This window comes from Salmo salar, chromosome ssa04 (assembly GCF_905237065.1).
Source record: "Salmo salar chromosome ssa04, Ssal_v3.1, whole genome shotgun sequence".
Classification (NCBI taxonomy): domain Eukaryota; kingdom Metazoa; phylum Chordata; class Actinopteri; order Salmoniformes; family Salmonidae; genus Salmo; species Salmo salar.
In genome coordinates, this window is record NC_059445.1 from 18982625 (window position 1) to 19006097 (window position 23473).

The 23473-nt window shown below is 40.8% G+C and overlaps 2 protein-coding genes across 2 annotated transcripts in view; both read right to left on the bottom strand.

Annotated features, from left to right (window-relative positions):
• LOC106602461 (zinc finger and SCAN domain-containing protein 5B-like) overlaps positions 1-23473 on the bottom strand; it is a 63287-nt gene that overhangs the window by 2528 nt on the left and 37286 nt on the right. The window lies entirely within an intron of this gene.
• LOC123742528 (zinc finger protein C25B8.19c-like) lies at positions 2975-7845 on the bottom strand. The gene is made up of 3 exons (XM_045717586.1): positions 7404-7845; positions 6910-7040; positions 2975-5194 (listed from the first exon to the last, which is right to left on the bottom strand). Exons 1-3 carry the CDS (start codon positions 7684-7686, stop codon positions 4139-4141), a joined length of 1470 nt encoding a protein of 489 aa, XP_045573542.1. The 5' UTR covers positions 7687-7845; the 3' UTR covers positions 2975-4138.

Sequence of the window (23473 nt, forward strand, 5' to 3'; positions counted from 1 at the left end):
GTAGTCTGGTTGTCCTCCATGACCATGGTCCCCTCAGGGTTCCCCAGACCCTCCCCACACCCCTCCTCCTGGAAGAGACAGGTGATACAGATTATACATACATACATACACACCCTCAGGTACGTACACACAGATAATAAACACACTTTCAACATGGAGTGTTTATCCATCCCCACTACGTTTGAGTCCTATACTGTAGTTACAGAATTACTTCATTGTTGTTAAACCCATCATGGTGGACATAAATATGATGTGGGTAAAAATAAGTCAGCTATGATAAGTCAGACAAACCTGACTGAACTATTTTGACGTGTACAGTAGGTTTGCTAGTGTGTGGGTATGTGTAGGTACAGTAAGCTCCAAATATATTGGGACAGTGACACATTTTTGGGGGGAGTATGATATATGTGCTTCTCTAACTTTCTCACTTTTTTGTGCCATTACTTTTTGGTCCCCTAAAATGGAGAGACTATGTACAAAAAATGTTATCATTTCTAAACGGTTCACCGGATATGGATGAAAAATACCCTCAGTTTAAAGCTGGCAGTCTGTACTTTAACCTCAGTCATTGTATCATTTATAATCGAAGGTGCTCAAGTACAGAGCCAAAACAACAAAAAATGTGTTGCTCTCCCAATATGGAGCTCACGGTGTATTTAACTATAAAGCGCTGTCGGGTATATGCAAAATAGGGTGATATCAGATGTAATATACAAAAGCGAGTCTCAATGAAAGTCTTAGAAAGTCTAGTGTTTATTAAACATAAACAAGTTTAAATACACCATATGAAAACCACATGTCTAAACTACAAATCTGCATGATAAACTACATTAATTTCTAATTAAAAGTGTCTTGGGAAAGAAATTAAGTAGTTGAATGGAAGTTATGAAATAAGCATTTGGGAACATATACAGTGCCTTCAGAAAGTATTCATACCCCTTGACTTATTCCACATTGTGTTGTGTTACAAAGTAGGATTAAATTGAAAAGAGAAATGTCAATGATCTACACAACATACTCTGTCAAAGTGGAAGAAAAATTCTAACAGTATGAAAAATAAAACACTAAATATATCATAATTAGATAAGTATGTAACCCCCTGAGTCAATACATGTTAGAATCACCTTTGGCAGCTTTGAGCCTTTCCGGGTAAGTCTAAGAGCTTTCCACACCTGGATTAACCAACAATTGGCCATTATTCTCTTAAAAATTCTTCAAGTATTTGAAGCTGTGGGCCAGAAGAGAAAATAACTTGACCCGGCCATGAAAGCTGCCAAAGCGTGTGGGTACATTGTTTACATCCGCTATGACAAGCTTATTGTCCACCCACAGCAAACACACACCAACTGATTAATGGACTGCTGAATGGTTTTTTTTTTTCTCTTACTTTGTTCTTTTCTATATTATGTCTGTCTCTGAGAGGCTACCCAGGAAAGGGCAAAAAAATTACTCAATATATGTAGCCTCAGAAATAAGGTTAATGAAATCAATAACTTGCTAACATCCGATAGCATTCATATATTAGCCATTTCTGAGACTCACTTAGATAATTCCTTTGATACAGCAGTAGCAATTACAAGGATATAACATCCATAGAAGAGACAGAAATGCTTATACTGTACCTTCAGAAAGTATTCAGACCCTTTGACTTTTTACACATTGTTACGTTACAGGCATATTCTAAAATTTATTTTTTGTTTTAATACCAGATCTCACAATACCACATAATGACAAACCGACAACAGGTTTAGACATTTTTTGCCAAAAAAAATTGTAAAACTGATTTACATAAGTAATCAGACCCTTTGCTATGAGACTCGAAATTGAGCTCAGGTGCATCCTGTTTCCATTGATCATCCTTGATGTTGCTACAAATTGATTGGAGTCCACCTGTGGTAAATTCAATTGATTGGACATGATTTGGAAAGGCACTCACCTGTCTAGATAAGGTCCCACAGTTGACAGTGCATGTCAGAGCAAAAACCAAGCCATGAGGTCGAAGGAACAATCTGGGGAAGGGTACCAAAACATTTCTGCAGCATTGAAGGTCCCCAAGAACACATTGGGCTCCATCATTCTTAAATGGAAGAAGTTTGGAACCACCAAGACTCAAACTGAGCAATCGGGGGAGAAGGGCCTCTAAAGGTTCTTCAGAGTTCCTCTGTGGAGATGGGAGAACCTTCCAGAAGGACCACAATCTCTGCAGCACTTCACCAATCACACCTTAAATGTAGAATAGCCTGACGGAAGCCACTCCTCAGTAAAAAGGCACATGATAGCCCGCTTAGAGTTTGCCAAAAGGCACCTAAAGGACTCTCAGACCACGAGAAACAAGATTCTCTGGTCTGATGAAACCAAGATTTAACTCTTTGGCCTGAATGCCATGCATCACGTCTGGAGGAAACATGGCACCATCCCTACGGTGAAGCATGTTGGTGGCAGCATCATGCTGTGGGGATGTTTTTCAGTGGCAGGGACTGAGAAACTAGTCAGGATCGAGGGAAAGATGAACGGAGCAAAGTACAGAGAGATCCATGATGAAAACCTATTCCAGACCGCTCAGGACCTCAGACTGGGGCGAAGGTTCACCTTCCAACAGGACAACGACCCTAAGGACACAGCCAAGACAACGCAGGAGTGGCTTCGGGACAAGTCTCTGAATGTCCTTGAGTGGCCCAGCCAGAGCCCGCACTTGAACCCGATCGAAAATCTCTGGAGAGACCTGAAAATAGCTGTGCAGCGACGCTCCCCATCCAACCTGACAGCTTGAGAGGATCTACAGAGAAGAATGGGAGAAACTCCCCAAATACAGGTGTTCCAAGCTTGTAGCGTCATTCCCAAGACGACTCGGCTGTAATCGCTGCCAAAGCTGCTTCAACAAAGTACTGAGTAAAGGGTCTGAATACTTATATAAATGTGATATTTCAGAATGTGGAAAGCTGTCATGGGTAGCTACTTTGAAAAATCAAAAATATATTTTGTTTTGGTTACTACATGATTCCATATATGTTATTTCATAGTTTATGTCTTCACTATTATTCTACAATGTAGAAAATAGTAAAAATAAAGAAAAACCCTTGAATGAGTTGGTGTGTCCAAACTTTGGACAGGTACTTTTTTTGATGTGTTGTCATTACGTCTGCTGTTTTTGATCGGCAAACTTTCTAAATGTCAATGAAAAACCTCTGGACAAATTTAATGGAAACATAGTTAATGAGTTGAATCAGCTGTTTTTTTGCCTGGGGCGACAACAAAAATGTGTGCTGTTGGGGGTACTTGAGGACTGGAGTTGGGAACCACTGACCTTCACAGTACAAATAAAAAATGTTTAGGCTTATATATGCCTTGTACACTGAGTGTGCAAGACATTAGGAATACCTTCCTAATATTGAGTTACACCCCTTTTTGCCATCAGAACATCCTCAATTCGTCGGGGCATTGACTCAAAGGTCTCCATTGCTTCCAGAGTTGTGTCAAGGTGGCTAGATGTCCTTCGGGTGGTGGACCATTCTTGATACACACGGGAAACAGCAGCGTTGCAGTTCTTGACACACTCAAACCGGTGTGCCTGGCACTTACTTACATACCCGTATAAAGGCACTTAAATATTTAGTCTTGCCAATTCACTCTCTGAATGGCACACACTCACAATTAATGTCTCAATTGTCAAGGCTTAAAAAATATTATTTAACCTGTCTCCTGCTCTTCATCTACACTGATTTAAGTGGATTTAACAAGTGACATGAATAAGCACCAGAGGGTATCACCTGAATTCATGGAAAGAGCAGTTGTTCCTAATGTTTTGTAAACTCAGTGTATATTTTACACAATGTCTGGAAGCAACATTCCTCCTGAATATTCAACACTGAAATATGTTACTTTAGTAATTCCAAATGCAACTGTGAATCTTTTGACAATTCATCTGTCTTTAATGCAGGGTTTGATCTAAACGTCAGAAGCAATCGAGTTGAAATGGTTACTTTCAAGGGAATGGTTTTCTGCTGGTTTATCCTGAGGTAGCTCCTCTCTGAGAACCTCTTCCTGCAGTGCGAACCACCTCTCTCCTGTGTGGACCTTCAGGTGCATCTTCAGCTGGCTGCTGGCGGTAGAATCTCTTCTCACACTGGGCTCAGCTGTATTATTTCTCCCCTGTATGGACCCTCTGGTGCCTCTTCAGGTTGCCAGCATGGGCAAAACGCATGTTACACTGGGTACAGCTGAAGGGTTTCTCCCCTGTGTGGACCCTCTGGTGCCTCTTCAGGTCACCAGCCTGGGCGAAGCGAATGTGACATTGGGTACAGCTGTATGGTTTCTCCCCTGTGTGGACCCTCTGGTGGATCTCCACCTTCTGGGGGCAGCTGAAGCCTTTGTTACAGAACATGCAAAGGAACCGTTTCTCTTTACTTTTGCCTGATGTTGCTCCCCCACCCCGAGCCTGGGCTCTAACCCCGTCGTTTGAATTCAATACCTGATCGAAAAGGACATGGCTGTGTGAATCGGAAGACCCCATTGACGTGGACACTGGGTCGCGATCCCTGAACGCATGTAAAGGGGAGTGGGTCCCAACATTTAGATTGGTCTCTAAGCTTTCCCTGTAGTCTAAGAAATCACTGCTGTTGCCCTGCGAGTGTCCTTCTCCTAAATGAGTCTGGTCTGTATTCCATGTCAGAGGAGCGTCATCCTCCACTTTCACAGTCACCTCATCTACGACCAGACCTTCCCCTTTCTTATCTAGGCGCCCTTCAGAGTATACACTACTACTGTACTGGTTCCAGTCTCCTCTCATTGGATTTGTCTGTGTATCTAAGCCCACAGGCATGTCACCAGATATCATCTGTTTCTCTGTAGCGTATGAACAGGACGGATCATTGACAGTCTGTAACACGTCACCGGAGTCCTGATGGGACAGAACCGTCGTCAGGTTACCGTGAAGTAAATACTCTGAGTGGGGAGCAGGACAGCCCAGTCGCCCCAGCACCATTGAAGTCTTGGGGTATGTCTCTGTCTTGAAGAGGATGTTCGGCGTTCCACTGACCTCCGTGATGCTGCTGGGCTGTGCTGGGGCGGTGGTGGGGTCCTCCGTGGCTACAAGGGGCGATCCAGCCGCTGCAGTCTGGCTGTCTCTGCTGTGCCGTGGGTCCTCTTCTCCTTCAGCCATCTCCTGCTTAACCCCAGGACCTGCAGCCTCTGCAGACTAACACAAGAAAAGAGAAGGTTATTACCGGTACATGAGTTGAATAACAATGTCATAGGGAAGTCTCACGAGATAAATGAGGATGTAGAGGTACAGTGCATTCGAAAAGTATCCAGACACCTTCACTTTTTCCACATTTTATTGTTAGAGCCTTATTCTAAATTCCTCATCAATCTACTCACAAAAACCCATAATGACTAAGTGAAAACGGGTTTAGACATTTTTGCAAATGTATTCAAAATAAACAGAAATACCTTATTTTTCTATAAAGCAATTGAGCACAGGTGCATCCTGGTTCCACTGATCAACCTTGAGATGTTTCTACAACTTAATTGGAGTCCACTTGTGGTAAATTCAATTGATTGGACATGATTTGGAAAGGCACTCACCTGTCTATATAAGGTTCCACAGTTGAGAGTTCATGTCAGAGCAAAAACCAAGCAATGAAGTTGAAGGAATTGTCCGTAGAGCTCTGAGACGGGATTGTGTCAAGGCACGTATCTGGGGAAGGGTACCAAAAACATTCTGCAGCATTGAAGGTCCCCAAGAACACAGTGGCCTTGATCATTCATAAATGGAAGAAGTTTGTAACCACCAAGACTCTTCCTAGAGCTGGCCACCCAGCCAAACTGTGCAATAGAGGGAGAAGGGCCTTGGTCAGGGAGGTGACCAAGAACCCGATGGTCACTGTGACAGAGCTCCAGCGTTCCTCTGTGGAGATGGGAGAACCTTCCAGAAGGACAACCATCTCTGTAGCACTCCACCAATCAGGCCTTTATGGTAGAGTGGCCAGACGGAAGCCACTCTTCAGTAAAAGGCGCATGACCGCTCGCTTGGAGTTTGCCAAAAGGCACCTAAAGGACTCTCAGACCATGAGAAACAAGATTCCCTGGTCTGATGAAACCAAGTCTGAACTCTTTGGCCTGAATGCCAACCATCACGTCTGGAGGAAACCAGGCAGCACTCATCACCTGGCTAATACCATCCCTACGGTGAAGCATGGTGGTGGCAGAATCATGCTGTGGGGATGTTTCTCAGCGGCAGGAACTGGGAGACTAGTCAGGATTGAGAGAAAGATGAACGGAGCAAAGTACATTGAGATCCATGTTAGAAACCTGCTCAGGACCTCAGACTGGGGCGAAGGTTCAACTTCCAACAGGACAACGACCCTAAGCACACAGCCAAGACAACGCAGGAGTGGCTTCGGGACAAGTCTCTAAATATCCTTGAGCGGCCCAACCAGAGCCTGGACTTGAACCCTATTGAACATCTCTGGAGAGACCTGAAAATAGCTGTGGAGCAACGCTCCCCATCCAGCCTGACAGAGCTTGAGAGGATCTGCAGAGAAGAATGGGAGAAACTCCCCAAATACAGGTGTGCCAAGCCTGTAGCGTCATACCCAAGAAGACTCGAGGCTGTAATCGCTGCCAACGGTGCTTCAACAAAGTACTTAGTAAAGGGTCTGAATGTTATATTTCAGTTTATTTTTAATATATTGAGAGAGAAAAAAAATAAACTTTTTTTTCTTTGCCATTATGGGGTATTGTGTGTAGATTGATGAGGGGAAAAAACGAGTTAATCAATTACAGAATAAGGCTGTAATAATGCACTGTAAGCAAGTGAATAGCTGAAGAGTAGCCTTTCGGAAATAAACATGCCACATTTGATATACAAAGTAAAAAAAAAAACATTTTATGCAACACTATTACACTAACCTCTATCACAATAATGTGCTGGGTTGAGGTTCCACTCCCTTCATCAACTGTGATTGGTTGGTCATCTCTCCATGTATTGTGTCCAGCTGGCTTCACAAAGCTTCTGTGGCCTCCAGTGAGATGTCCTTCGCCTGAGAGTGATTGGGGGAATAGAGGTGGTTAGGTACACTATTGACAGTTTTGACACTGTAAGGTAACACTTATAACTTCTTGATATACTATTTATAGATCGATTGATTATGTTCCATGCATCATATTGTTTTCAATGAGTAAATAATAGGTAATGTTGTAAATCAAGAATCTGGTTAAAATATGATAGTGTCTTAGTTATCTTGAACAAAGGAATCAGGGGAATTATTCAACGCAATCCAAAAACTGACCAACACCCAATTTTGGTCAACCATATATATGTACTTTAACACATGTAAAGCCACACGTGCGCTTAGGGGAACAGGGCGCTATGCCCGGCTGTCTTGGCCTTCTGCAAAATGTACCTCTTGCCATTCCTCTGTACTGGTCGAGAATCTTGACACTTCTTGGGCGACTTGCGAGGACGCGCTCCCGCATTGTCCTCTCTGCGCGCTCCCGTGCCATCTTCAGTTCCAGTAGCTGTAGTTTCCTCCGCAATGTCCTGTTTTCTTTCTGGCTTTGAGTTACTTCCAAACGAAACACTGCATAATCGTCGTCTACGAGTTTACAGATCTCTGCCACGGCTGCATTCGCAAGCACCTCCATGACGGAGGCTATTTGAGTGTGAAAAACCATACAGTTAGCCATTGTAAGCAGCTAGCTAGCGTTGCCTAAATCACATATATCAACCAAGTCCTATCTCCAACGCGAATTAAAAACGCTAACGTGGAAATTGTAATTGGACACTGGGGTTTGGGCAAAAGTCCGACCAAAGGCAATACAAAACTCTATGGTCCAGAAACTGACACAGGCAAAAAGAAATAAGTACTTCCGAGTCACGGATTTTTGGAATTATTCTGAATAAGAGTCCTGTACACTTTGCAAATGAATAATTGTGCCAAAACAATGGAAAATGTCCACAATTATCTATATATTTTATACTAGTTATCATAGAAATAATAATTTTAAGTATTTCTATGTGATTCATTTGTTTTATTTTTTCATGTTTTTTGTGTGTGTAGTCCTATCATTTATTGGACTGTACCACAGGAGGTTAGAGGCACCTTAATTGGGGAGGACGGGCTCATGGTAACGGCTGGAGTGGAATGTTATCAAATACATCAAACACATGGTTTGATGTGGAATAGAGTTCCATGGAGTCATGGCTCTATGTAGTACTGTGTGCCTCCCGTAGTCTGTTCTGACCTTGGGGACTGTGAAGAGACCTCTGGTGCCATGTCTTGTGGGGTATGCATGTTTGTCCAAGCTGTGTGCAAGTAGTTCAAACAGACAGCTCAGTGCATTCAACATGTCAAAACCTCTCACAAAGACAAGTAGTGATGAAGTCAATATCTCCTCCACTTTGGGCCAGGAGAGATTTACATGCACATTATTAATATTAGCTCTCTGTGTACATCCAAGGGCCAGCCGTGCAGCCCTGTTCTGAGACTATTGCATTTTTCCTGAGTCCCTCTTTATGGCACCTGATCACACGACTGAACAGTAGTCCAGGTGCAACAAAACTAGAGCCTGTAGGACCTGCCTTATTGATAGTGCTGTTAAGAAGGCAGAGCAACACTTTATTATGTACAGACTTCTCCCCATCTTAGCTACTGTTGTACCAATATGGTTTGACAATGACAGTGTTACTCCAAGCAGTTTAGTTTTGGAAATATTTAGGACTAACTTATTCCTTGCCACCCATTCTGAAACTAACTGTAGCTCTTCGTTAAGTGTTGCAGTCATTTCAGTCGCTGTAGTAGCTGACGTGTATAGTGTTGAGTCATCCACATACATAGACACACTGGCCTTACCCAAAGCCTGTCGTTAGTAAAGATTGAAAAAAAGTAAGGGGCCTAGACAGCTGCCCTGGGGAATTCTACCTGAATTATGTTTGAGAGGCTTCCATTAAAGAACACCCTCTGTGTTATGTTAGACAGGTAACTCTATCCACAATATAGCAGGGGGTGTAAAGCCATAACACATACGTGTTATAGCAGACTATGATCGATAATGTAAAAAGCTACACTGAAATCTAACAAAACAGCCCCCACAATCTCTTCATCATCAATTTCTCTCAGCAAATCATCAGTAATTTGTGTTAGTGCTGTGCTTATTGAATGTCCTTCCCTATAAGCATGCTGAAAGTCTGTTGTAAATTTGTTTACTGTAAAATAGCATTGTATCTGGTCAAATGCAATTTTTTCTAAAAGTTTACAAAAGGTTGGTAACAGGCTGATTGGTCAGCTATATGAGCCAGTAGAGGGGGCTTTACTATTCTTAGGTAGCGGAATGACTTTAGCTTCCCTCCAGGCCTGAGGGCACACACTTTCTAGTAGGCTTCAATTTAAGATATGGCAAAGATGAGTGGTAATATTGTCCGCTTTTATCCTCAGTAATTTTCCATCCAAGTTGTCAGACCCGGGTGGCTTGTCATTGTTGATAGACAACAATAATCATATTTTCACCTCTTCCACACTCACTTTACAGAATTCAAAATTACAATGGTTGTCCTTCATAATTTGGTCAGATATACTTGGATGTGTACTGTTGCTGGCATGTCATGCTTAAGTTTGCTAATCTTGCCAATGGAAAAAAATCATTAAATTAGTTTGCAATATCAGTGGGTTTTATGGTGAATGAGCCATCTGATTTAATGAATGATGGAGTTGAGTATGCCTTTTTGCCCGAAATTTCACTTAATTTATCTTTGTTTCATAGTGTACTACAATGCAATATGTATGTCCAATATGAAAATCCTATTGCATTTAAACTGATAGGCCAGACTTTAAGAGCTGCAAAATGAGCAGTGATGCTCCTCGCGTTGTAAACTCCGTGGATTTGGAAAGTAGAAGTGCTCCTGAGTAGAATGGACCCCCCTTTTAGGGGGTACAGGCAATTTACTAGATAGTTATCATTACCTTTAATGCTGCTAACAATAATGTTAATGCTATGACATTATTTATGCAATTATGGCGATTAAGTTTTTTTCTTTTTTTGATATTATTAAAGACAATTCTAAGTCTGCTAAAATTTTCTCATAAAATTGTACGAATTTCAACCATTTGTATTATAATTGTTTTACCATCTTCATTGCAGGACTTTTATTTTGAAGGGAAATTGCCGATGTCACAGCCTTTTTCTTGCTAGGTCTTGCATGTTCTTACTGGCAGAATGGATGTTAGAGAAAGGATTTTATAGGCGTAGACCTTGCGAGCACGTAGTCCTAAAAACCACAGATGAGTTAGCATTTTCTACCTCTTGTTCGTTAGGAGATCCTTTACATTTGTTCAATGAGATAATATCAGTCAGTTAACATGACCTTTATGAATTCTGAAGCCTTTATGTGCTTGTTTTGATTATATAAATGCTTCAAAATTCACAAAGTATGGTTAGTTGATTTAGATTATCTCATAGAACAAAACGTATAACTTCTCCTGAACCTGTGTTTACCACAGACCTTATTTTCGGTGTTTATCAACAACAACAAAAACATTAATTTCCCCATAGGCTTTGGCCAACGAGCCATGGCGGAGTTAGCCTCCGTTAGTGCATTCAAAAAGATGCCATTACTATTGCGCTCAATTGGTTGGCGTCATAGCTCAAAGAGTGTGGCTAAATGAAAAGGGTATGCGGGCTGTTCTTTGAAAAACGGCACTGTTTATTACATTACACATAAAATATTTCACGATCAGTATCTTTCAGAGCAGACTTGTTTAGAACAATTTCCATAACTAACCACGTTTCCATCCAACCATTTCATGCGGATGAATTACCTGACGCAGGCAAAACGTCACGACAGGCTGATGGATTTTTAAAAATAAATGACGAAGACAATTTATTCATTCGACATGGTTGGATCTTTCTGTGTCGGTAAAATGTATTCTGCGAGAAATGGCGGTGGAAACGCCTTCATGCGCAAATATTGCTATATTAACCATCACTTCGAAGTGAACTTGGAGTCATGCTATGATATGTTGTGTGGTCCTCCCACTACGACTCAGTGCATGCAGTTTATTATGTTACAGATTAAATACATTATGATGAATTTCACAGGGTGGTGAAGGTGCAAAGTGATGAGCTAGATGCACCTTTCCAATAAATATCAAGGGTCTTATTCTGGTGACATGATGATCGATGCTTGGTTGCCGTTTGACAAATAATATCACTCTTATCCATAATAATCTCATAATAAAGGTTGCCTACGCGCACTGTATCTCCGAGTTTGTTGGCAAGAGTGCACGTGCCAAAACCAGAGTAGGCACATTTGCTATATAACCAGGGTTGGGAAGTAACGGATAAAGGAGGCGCTGGAAGATGGCGGCGAGTGTAGACGAGATTTCAGCTTGCTCCGAGTAACCTTACATTTAAGTGAATTTGAGAGGGATAAAAGTTAACGGAACTTGGCTTATAGTAAACACAATAGAGAACAACACTTAGTTGACCGATAATTTGATTCATAACTTTGAGAAATGGAAGGAAAAAATGTGCGAAAGAGCAAAGGGAGGAGAAGGCAGTTGCTAGCTGAGCACTCATACGTTGGAGAAAAACCGCCACCTGACTCATCAGGAGAAGAAATGGAGGATTCTGGACATTCGGTTGATTCTGAAAATGCAGTCAATAGTCCTGCACCCAAAAAGACACAGAAAGAATTGTCTTTGCGCGAATTACAGGTCAACATAATCGATGCTGTCTATGCAAAGATAAACGAAAGAGCCGACGGTCTGGAGAAAATGATACGCGAAAACACATCAAAAATAGTTGACCTCGAGACCTCTCTGAATCATGCATACAAGAGTATCGAAGAGCTTAAACTTGCAAACACTGCTACGTCTGAGAAATGCATTGCTCAGGAGAAGACCATCGCAGACATGCAAGAGCGCTTATCGGAAGCAGAGCGATACCGGAGAAGGTGGGGGCTACGGCTTTACGGTGTCCCCGAGAACCAGGATGAGAATGTGAAGCGCTTAGTAAGAGACATCTGTAACCGTGTGGCACCGGACTTTCCCGATGGATATATGGATATGGCTGTGGATGTCGCTCATCGTATTGGGAAGAAACAAGATGCCATCGTCAGCCGATCGATCATCATCCAGTTTGCTTTTCGCACAGCGAGAGATGCAGTTTGGAAGAAAGCAAAGGAAAGCGCCTTTCTGAAAGAAAGAAAACTTAGATTCGGTGAGGACTTGACTGCAGCAGACAAGGCAGCAAAGGCAAAATTGTGGCCTCTCGTACAACAGACCCGAAATCAAGGAAACGGTGGATACTACAGGGGAATCAGAGCTTTTTTCGCCAACGGTAAAGAAATACGACCGGGGTGATTTGATTTGTTCTGTCGGTAGGTTTACAAGGTAGTTCCTTCCCCACTGCAAACTTAACGTTCTACTTTTGAAACATGGTGTTACTATTTTACAAGTTAAGAATTCTGTTAATACATATATGAAGCAACTTTTTATAGAGAGGGTAAAGTTGAGATAGAATAGAAAGAAAAATCCTATGCAATAGATATGGACTTGAAGTTTATGTCAATCAATGCCAGGGGGATACGTAACATGTTGAAGAGAAAAGCTTTTTTTTTTGTTTTGTAAGGACTGCAACGCAGATCTTGTATTCGTTCAAGAAACACATTCATGCAAAGAGGACTATAATTATTGGAAAAATCAGTGTGGCAGTGACATTTTTTTGGCCCACGGGACAAATTATTCAGCTGGGGTTGCAATTTTAGCACACAATTTCAAAGGGAAATTTTTGTTTACTCAAATGGACTCCAGTGGACATTGGCTAGTAGCGGTCATCAACCACATGGACAGATTATTTGTGTTGTGTAATGTATATGGATACTGTTCTAGTCCTCCAAATAACTTACTTCTAGAGGAAATTGAAGAAATTCTTAAAAATCTTCTGAGAAAATATCCATCCAGTCAGATAATAGTTGGTGGAGATTTTAATATGGTTTATTCTAATGAGACTGATAGATTGCCTCATAGGCCTAACATTGGTGTGAACAAGTTGGTGAATTTCTGCCAAAGCCTGGACTTAATTGACATATGGAGAGTAAAAAACCCTGGAGAGATACAATACACATGGAGTAATAGAGATCGTTCCTTACAATCAAGAATTGATTTGTGGGTGATAACCTCTAGTCTTGTGCCCAACACTGTAGAGGTGAAAATACTGCCTGCAGTCCTGACGGATCATAAAGTCATATGGTTGACTGTAAGAATATGCAGTAATGATGGTAAGAAATACTCTGGTGGTTACTGGAAACTAAATAACTCATTGTTATTGCATGATGATTTAAAAAATGTGATTAAGAATCTAATTTCTGTTTACTGGAGTTTAGCTACATCTAATGCAGAATATGGGAAATATTGGGAACTGCTGAAATTTAAAATCCGCTCCGCCTGTATTACTTATGGAAAACGGCTTGCTTTAAGAAGGAGATGTGAGGTAGCTGAACTCTCTAAGACAATTGCCGATATCACAGATATTGAGCATCTTGACCTTAATGAGAAAGCTAAATTGAATGATTTACAGAATCAACTAGATACATTGTATGAGGAAAAGGCTAGAGGAGCTTTCATAAGATCTAGAAAACAATGGCTTGAAAAAGGAGAAAAGAACAGTAGATACTTTTTTAATTTGGAGAAGAGGAGAGGGGAACTCAACACACTTCGGAAACATAAAATTAATGGGGTTACCACTGAGGATAGAGAGTTGAAATCAGAATTTACCACAAAATTTTATGAGAATCTTTACTCCTTAGATAACAATTTGAGTGACTCTAAGGATCTCCTTGATTCTATAGAGAATGTTAATTCGATTAGTGAAGAACTCAATCAGTCTTGTTGCCAAGATTTATCCATTATGGACATCCAGTACGGGGTTGCTCAGTTAAAAAAGAACAAATCTCCAGGTTGTGATGGATTAACCTCTGAATTTTACAAAACCTTCTTTGAAGAAATAGCACCTTTTTTACTTGAAACCTTTAAGGAGGCTATAAAGAAGGGAGAACTACCTGCCTCTCTGAAGCAAGGGGTTATTACTCTTATACCTAAACCACACAAGGATCTCCTAAGTATTGATAATTGGTGTCCAATCACACTCCTAAATAACGACTACAAAATTATAGCCTTAATCTTTGCAAAAGGTTAAAGTCTTGCTTAAATGATCTGATTGATGAATGTCAATCAGGGTTTATGAAAGGGCGCCATATATCTAATAATCTGAGGCTGATATTAGACTTGGTTGAGTATCGTGATCTATTAGATGACTTCCCTGTTATCCTATTTCTGGATTTTCAGAAAGCATTTGATACAGTAAGTCACAATTTTATCTTTGATTGTCTTAAGCATTTGAAATTTGGTCGTTTCTTTGTTGATACTATTAGAACTCTGTATAATGGTGGCAATAGCTGTATCAAACTCTGTCATGGAACATCCTCAAGATTTAACATTTACAAAGGAATACGACAAGGTTGTCCAATTTCACCTTTTTTATTTTTGTTAGTTTCTCAAATGTTATGCTCATTAGTTCATAAAAGTCAATTTGAAGGCATTACATTCCAGTCCAGAGAGATCAAGATATCCCAACTGGCGGATGACACCTCACTTTTTTTGAAAAATGTATCTCAAGCTAGATTAGCATTGGATATCGTGAAGCAGTTCTCCAAAATCTCAGGCTTGACTTTAAATATTTCCAAATGTGAGTTGTTTGTTTTGAAAGGGGCTGTCAACCCAGCAGATTGTAACATCTCTGAAAAAGATACTGTAACCTACCTCGGTGTAAAGATCACCAAAAATCTTAAGGCTATGAATGATCTTAATTTGAACCCTGTAACTGAATCTGTCAAAAAAAAATTATCCTCATGGTTAGGGAGGGATTTAAGTCTTCAAGGAAGGGTGCTTTTATCCAAAGCTGAGGGCCTATCTCGTGCATCCTATCTTTTTTCATCTATTGACATTCCCAAATCCACTTGCTGTACCTTAGATAGGCTTTTGTACAACTTCATATGGAAAAACAAGCCACATAAGATAAAAAGAGATGTTATCACCAACAGGGTTTGTGATGGCGGTCTAAATGTCTTAGATTTCACTCTCTTCAATCAGATATCAAAGGTCAACTGGATTAAAAGGTACATAAAAAATCCTCATAGTTTCTGGAATATTATACCTCATTTTGTTTTTCAGAAGTTTGGAGGGCTTAATTTTTTACTACAATGTCCATATATTGTGGGTAAAATTCCTGAGAAACTGGCGGTTTTTCACAAGCAGGCTTTAATGTGCTGGGCTTTGTTGTATAAACACAACTTTTCACCTCATAAATGTTTTATTTGGAACAATGGGTCAATATTACATAGAAATAAGATGTTATTTAACCATAAATGGTTCTCGAAAAACATTGTTCTTGTCAGCCAATTGGTTAATAACAGTGGGAATCTATTTACACGGAGAGAATTTATGGAAAGATACAACTTTGAGGTTTCAAGCAAGGAATATGACACTGTTATTAAAGCTATACCTAATGGGATAAAAACTTTACTTCAGAATAATACATATTTTGGAATATCTCCGATTGTAAGCGATATTCAGTTGAATGGCATTGGTCTACTAGATACGAAATTCAACAATCGTTTAATAAGGGATATTTTCTACAGGAAGTCTATTCCCTCTGCGATATTTTGTTGGGCTTCATCGTTTGATGTAAACTGGCGCCGTGCTTGGCTCACTCCACACAGATTTATGGTGACCAATAAAGTAAAGGAGATCTCCTTTAAGATAATCCATAGATGCTATCCGTGTAATAGCTTGATCTCTAAATATATATTTGACGTTACCAGTGAATGCAGTTTTTGTGAACTAGAAACTGAATCTATTGAACACTTATTCTGTAATTGTTTATATAGTGAAGTGTTTTGGACTGATGTAAAACTATATCTTAGCCGCAAATTGCATACAACCATTGATATTACTAAGTTTGACATATTATTTTACTACACTGATTCCACAATTGAACGTGAGTATGTCATAAATCTCTTTATTTTATTAGGAAAATCTTTCATCCACAAATCAAAATTTATGAAGAAAAAGACCCTTTTCTTAATTTTTTTATCTGATTTGGAACAGTACTTAGAATCTTTAAAACGTATACAAAACAATATGTCAAAAAAATGTATTCGATATGTCTGTATTTGATTTGATATAATATTTTTTTTTATTTTTCTCTAATTTCTTTGGATTCCCTCTGGCTGTTATGTTATGTTTATGTTCTGCATGTTACTGTTATTTACAACAAGTTAAATAAAGATTTGTGCAAACTTAAAAAAAATTTAAAAAAATAAAAAAAAGTAACGGATAAAAAAAAAAAACGGTAGCTGTAATCCTTTACCAGCAAAAAATATTGTAATCAGATTACAGAGGCGGGCGACAATTTTGTTATTGTTTCATCTGTGGATTTGCCCTGCAAATGATCAAGATATCAGTGTCACCAACAAAAAGGTAAACAGAGCTAGGCCTATAGCAAATGCAGCATATGGCATTCATTTTTCATGTAAATAGTAATTTTCAGTAGCTCTCAAAGCATGCCATTCCGCTTTATACTACATATAATAACACAATTAAATAATATCTTTACATTAAAAACCAAAGTCTATCAAAATTCCAGTCGTTCCAATAAATGCCATACCCCTTGATCTTGAAGAATAGGACTTGGAAATATGGAAGTATAGATTAGCCAAATTGTTTTACCTAGGCATAACCTCAACTAAGGATTTATTAGCCAGCCCTACTATGTTGTTTATGATTTTGTCATGGAGGACTGATTGGGCTCATTGATTCGAGTTGAAAAATAAATGAGTCAATGAGCCCAATCAGTCCTCCATGACAAAATCATTTATGTGAGTCTGGAAGGAGAGTTTACAGTCTAACCAGACACATTATTACATTATGTAAAATAATAATACAAAAAATAGGAACATTATATTGTTATAAATAGAACACAGGCAAAATCAAACTCAGAGGGGGAAATGTAGTGTTACACTTTAATGCCAGCACCTCAAACAACAAGTCATGTGAGCATACCCAGATGTTCAACTGAGGGACTTAGTAATCCAAAAAAACTCTCTTACTGTACCCCAAGACACAATACATGATAACCATAATAAGTCAGCTAAAGAATGGTTCCCAGATATCCCCTGTGTACATCTCAAGCCACACTGGTACGATTTCTCCCCATTGTGGACACTCCTGTTTGATAAGGCTACTCAGGAAGGAGAAGCTCTTGTAACATAGTTTGCACTTGAAGGGCCTCTCCTTGGTGAGAACGGTCTGGTGCCTCTTCACATAGTTTGCCTCGGTGAAGCAGTTCCCAAACGTGGGGCATGCGTACAGCTCGTCAGCGTCCGTCCTAATGCTCGGCTCCCCACGTTGTGACACAATGACACTAGAGCAGGGGATCTTAAAACGTTTTCAGCATGGGACCCAAATTAGAAATTCTGTGTTTTCCTGGGACCCAAGCTTAGGAAAATATGCAACTATACGTAAATATCGGTACATTTCAATGCCTTTATGCCTAACAAAAATGCAATATAGACATAAACAAATAATGAAATACCCATAAATATCTTTTCATGTTTATTTTTCCCCATTTAAAAACAGTCTTACATACCTGTCTGGGTTGGAACTGTTGCTGTTAAATACAATAAATAATTTCATTCTGAACTGGAATAAACAGATTGATCACAGATGTATAACAGAACACACACACAGGCTTTTTGAATGTGCAACCCTAAGTAACAGTACAGATAAATGTCAGGCCTACTGTAAATCTTACTGTATAAATTATTGTTGATAGAAAGTCTAGGTTGGAACTGCTGCTGTTTAAAATACATCTTTTTTTATTCTGAACTGGAATAAACTGATTGATCACATCACACAGATGTAGACCAGATAACACCTACATACACACAGTCCTAATGAGAGGTGTGTGGCTGGTTGAAGTTTTCAACAAGCAGGTCAATTCTGGGCTCAGTTTTTCACAGTGCAACACTGAGGTCATGCTCAGCATTGACACTGTTTCTGTACTTGAGAACCCTGACTTGCATAGGTATGTAGTGCCAAACTGGATCAGAACATCTACTGCTTTCTCAGTCAGGCAGGAGACCGCTTAATGCTGCAGATGAGCAACCCAGAGTGTTTGCCTCAAAAAGCATCTTGCTTCAATCAGTTTATTCCAGTTCAGAATAAAAATTATTACTTGTATTTTAACAGCAACAGTTCCAATCGGGTGGGTATAATTTGTGGAACGTTCCAACAGGAATCCGTTCCAAAAGCTCCGCAAATGTCAAGGTTGCCAACCAACAACGCATACAAAGTCGTATAACGGTAGAATGCGATACCGGGTAGGGAGTGAGCAATGTAATAACGTTTTTCACTCACCACGTTTATCCCGAAAAATGTCTCTTCGTTAGGGTAGCCTCCACCATTCCTCGTTCGTTGGTTTAGTTATTATTTCCGGTGTTCCTGCATTCGCAGGTGAACTCTGTTGCGCCTCAATTAGGGAATCGCTATGGTTGAAATGTAACTAATGTCTGCCAGCCCCAGTATTTTATTAGCTAGGTGGATTGTACACAATTGTTACCGATGATACTGTATATACCAGCCTACTCGTATTACAGAAACATACATTGTATTTTGCCATGTTCTCTCTGTGTTAACCCTGGTTCCCAAATATCAGCTAACTTGTGTCTGTGTCGATGTTGTTTAGTTCAACTTGCCAAGTTAAATAAAGATTAAATAAAATAGAAAGTATACAATATGCTTTGACCAATTTCAGGTAACCTAAAGATGCTTGATTCACTATAGTTGCTTTTGAAGAACTTTCCAGTCGTTTGTGCTTTACATTACGATTTTTTAACGTCTGTTTATTGGACATATATATTAGTGTCTTATAAAAAAGGGCAACGAATGTAAAGCATCCCATCTGTTTTAAGGTTATAGTGTGTATGTGTGTGGTGTAGTTCCTCTTGATGTCCAGTAGGTGTCATCACAGCTTCAATAATGTCACACCAGGGTCACAACATGTTTTCATGTGTAACCTTACAGTGAAATGCTGACTGACAAGCCCTTAACCAACAATTTCGTTTTAATTAAGAAAAATATGTGTTAAGTAAAAAATAAGAAATAAAATTAACTAATAATTAAAGAGCAGTAGTAAAATCAAAATAGCGAGGCTTTATACATAGGTACCGGTTTGTCGAGGTAATTGAGGTGTTCCTTTCAATTCCAGTGGTGTAAATTACTTAACAAAAAATGTTTTTAAACTACTCCACTACATTCCGTTTATATATCTGTTGATTTTGTATCTGTACTTTTACTCTTTCTGTTTCTTTACAACTTGAAATTTTACTTCACTACATTTCTAAATAAAAAATGGTATTTTTTACTCTATACAGTTTCCCTGGCACACAAAAGTACTTGTTCATTTCAAATGCTGAGCCGGACAGGAAAATGGTCCAATTCACACACTTATCAAGACAACATCCTTGGTCATCCCTACTGCCTCAGATCTAGCGGACTCACTAAACACATGCTTCATTTGTAAATTATGTCTGATTGTTGGAGTGTTCCCCTGGTTATTTTTTAAATAAAATAACAGAATCGTGCTGTCTGGTTTGCTTAATATATGGAAGGTCAAATAATTTATACTTTTACCACTGATACTTAAGTATATTTTAGCAATGACGTTTAATTAGTATTTTACTGGGTGAATTTCACTTTTACTTGAGACATTTTCTATAAACGTCATCTTAATATTGTAACTTTTTCCCTTCATTTGCCTACTACTGTCTATAAGCTATCATACCATGTGGGTTTTTTCTTGGGGACCAGGTATCGGAACGCCTTTGAAGGGTCTACAAAGCATGCCCCCCAGGTAAAAGTTGCCTTTTGCAGACAAGGATTGTATTGTTACTCCACGACATAATATGTTATCACAACTCTATTAAAAGGACATTTCACACAAGGCGTCACTTCATTCCTTCTATTTGATGGGAACTAGCCCCTACCGCCCTACACACCTCCAGTTAGCTCTTTCATGCCAACAAAAGGCAACATCAAAAATGGCTCTCTAAAAAATACTCTTCTTGGATTTGAACTCTCAAACTCTGGTTTGGGGAACAACCACCATAACCACTACTCTACCGTACAGACAGAGTCTAAAATGTTAAGGGGTCCTTCAAAATGCACGCATCAAAGACAACATTTCAGAGGTTGGAGAACGGTGTGGGGGCTTGTACCTCTTTGACCTATCAACCGTTCCTCAATCTTCTTCTGATGACTACAATCAGAGATTATGAATCTTCAAATCCTACACTATAGGATGGATGTGTTTAGGAATGGGGGACGAAATTCCAAAGGTACCTGTTTCCAATTACCAGCAAATAGACCCTAGGAATGTTATACCCTCATCTTAATATTGTAACTTTTTCCCTTCATTTGACTACTACTGTCTATAAGCTATCATACCATGTGGGTTTTTTATTGGGGACCAGGTATCGGAACGCCTTTGAAGGATCTACAAAGCATGCCCCCCAGGTAAAAGTTGCCTTTTGCAGAGATATTTTGTATCAAATCCATCTTAAAGGTTGTTACTCCATGACATAATCTGATATCACAACACTATTGAAATGACATACTTTACAATGTGACTGGAGTCTTAGACCATTTTTTTTGCCCTTCCTCTGACACCGCCTAGTATATACAGTAGATCCTGGATGGCAGTAAGCTTCTAGTCAATGATGTACTCGGCCGTACGCAATCAAATTTTATTCATTAAGTCCTTTCAACATCAGCCGATGTCACAAAGTGCTGTACAGAAACCCAGCCTAAAACCCCAAACAGCAAGCAATACAGATGCACGGTGGCTAGGAAAAACTCCCTAGAAAGGCAGGAACCTAGGAAGAAACCTAGAGAGGAACCAGGCTCTGAGGGGTATCCAGTCCTCTTCTGGCTGTGCTGGGTGGAGATTATAACAGAACATGGGCAAACATTCATAGATGACCAGCAGGCTCAAATAATTATAATCACAGTGGTTCAAGAGGGTGCAACAGGTCAGCATCTCAGGAGTAAATGTCAGGTCTGGGACAAGGTAGCACGTCCGGTGAACAGGTCAGGGTTCCGTAGCCGCAGGCAGAACAGTTGAAACTGGAGCAGCAGCATGACCAGGTGGACTGGGGACAGCAAGGAGTGATCAGGCCAGGTAGTCCTGAGACGTGGTCCCAGGGCTCAGGTCCTCCAGGATAGAAGGGAGAAGGAGAGAGTGAATTAGAGGGAGCATACTTAAATTCACACGGGACACGACAGGATAAATACTCCAGGTATATCTGACTGACCCTAACCCCCCTACACAAACTGTTGCAACATAAATAATGGGGGCTGAGACAGGAGTGGTCGGGAGACACTGTGGCCCCTTACAACGATACACCCTCAGTAGCGCCTTATGGTCAGATGCCGAGCAGTTGCCATACCAGGAGGTGATGCAACCTGTCAGGATGCTCTCGACGGTACAGCTGTAAATCCCTTTGAGGATCTGAGGATCCATTCCAAATCTTTTCTGTCTCCTGAGTGGGAATATGTTTTGTCGCACCCTCTTCACAACTGTCTTGGTGTGCTTGGACCATGTTCGTTTGTTGGCGATGTGGACACCAAGGAACTTGAAGCTCTCAACCTGCTCCACTACAGCCCCATCGATGAGAATGGGGGCATGTTCGGTCATCCTTTTCCTGTAGACAACAATCACCTCCTTTGTGTTGGTCACGTTGAGGGAGACGTTGTTGTCTTCGCCCCACACGGTCAGGTCTCTGACCTCCTCCCTATAGGCTGTCTCATCGTTGTCGGTGATCAGGCCTCCCACTGTTGTCATCAGCAAACATAATGATGGTGTTGGAGTCGTGCCTGGCTGTGCAGAATTGAGTGAACAGAGTACAGGTGGGGACTGAGCACGCACCCTTGAGGGGCCCCCCGTGTTGAGGATAAGCGTGCCGGATGTGTTAACTATCCTTACCAGCTGGGGGCGGCCCGTCAGGAAGAATCCAGTTCCAGAGGGAGGTGTTTAGTACCAGGGTCCTTTGCTTAGTGATCAGCTTTGTTGGCACTATGGTGTTGAACGCTGAGTTGTAGTCAATGAGCAGCATTCTCACAGAGGGGATCCTTTTGTACAGGTGAGAGGGTAGTGTGGAGCGCAATAGAGATTGCATCATCTGTGGATCTGTTGGGCCAGTATGCCAATTGGAGTGGGTCTAGGGTTTCCGGCATGATTGCTTGATGTCAGCCACTACCAGCCTTTCAAAGGACTTCATGGCTACCAATGTGAGTGCTACGGGCGCTAATCATTTAGGCAGGTTACCTTTGCTTTCTTGGGCACAGGGACTATGGTGGTCTGTTTGAAAGATGTAGGTATTACAGACTCGGTCAGGGAGAGGTTGAAAATGTCAGTGAAGACACTTGCCTGGTAATCAGTCTGGGCCCGCGGCTGTGGGAATGTTTACCTGTTTAAAAGTCTTGCGCACATCGGCTATGGAGAGCGTGATCCCACATTCATCCAGAACAGCTGGTGCTCTCGTGCATGCTTCAGTGTTGCGTTGCTCGAAGCGACCATAAAAGGCTTTTAGCTCATTTGGTAGGTTCTTGTCACCGGCCAGCTCGTGGCTGGGTTTCCCTTTGTAGTCATGAATATTTTCCAAGCCCTTCCACATCCAACAAGCATCAGAGCCGATGTAGTAGGATTCAATCTTAGTCCTGTATTGACACTTCAGGACAAGTCTCTGAATTTCCTTGAGTGGGCCAGCCAGAACTGTGACTTGAACCCAATCGAACATCTCTGGAGAGACCTGAAAATAGCAGTGCAGCAACGCTCTCCATCGAACCTGACAGAGCTTGAGAGGATCTACAGAGAAGAATGGGAGAACCTCCCCAAATACAAGTGTGGCAAGCTTGTAGCATCAGACCCAAGGCTGTAATCGTTGCCAAAGGTGTTTCAACAAAGTACTGAGTAAAGGGTCTGTTACCTATGTAAGTGATGAAATTTTGATTGAATAAATTGCAATTCATTTAAATGTCACACCCTGATCTGTTTCACCTTTCCTGTGATGGTCTCCACCCCCTCCAGGTGTGGCTTATTATCCCTAGCCTCTGTGCCAGTTCGTCTTGTATGCTTTTAAAGGCAACCAGTGTTTCCCTTACTGCTGCTCCTATTCTCTTTTGCTAGTCCTCACGTTTTTTTTACCCTTGCCTGTTTTCTGGACTCCATTCCTGCCTGCCTGACCATTCTGCTTGCCCTGACCTCAAGCCTGCCTGCCACTCTGTACCTCCTGGACTCTGAACTGGTTGACATTTTGCCTTTCCACGACCACTCTTGCCTAGCCCTTTAGGATTGTTTA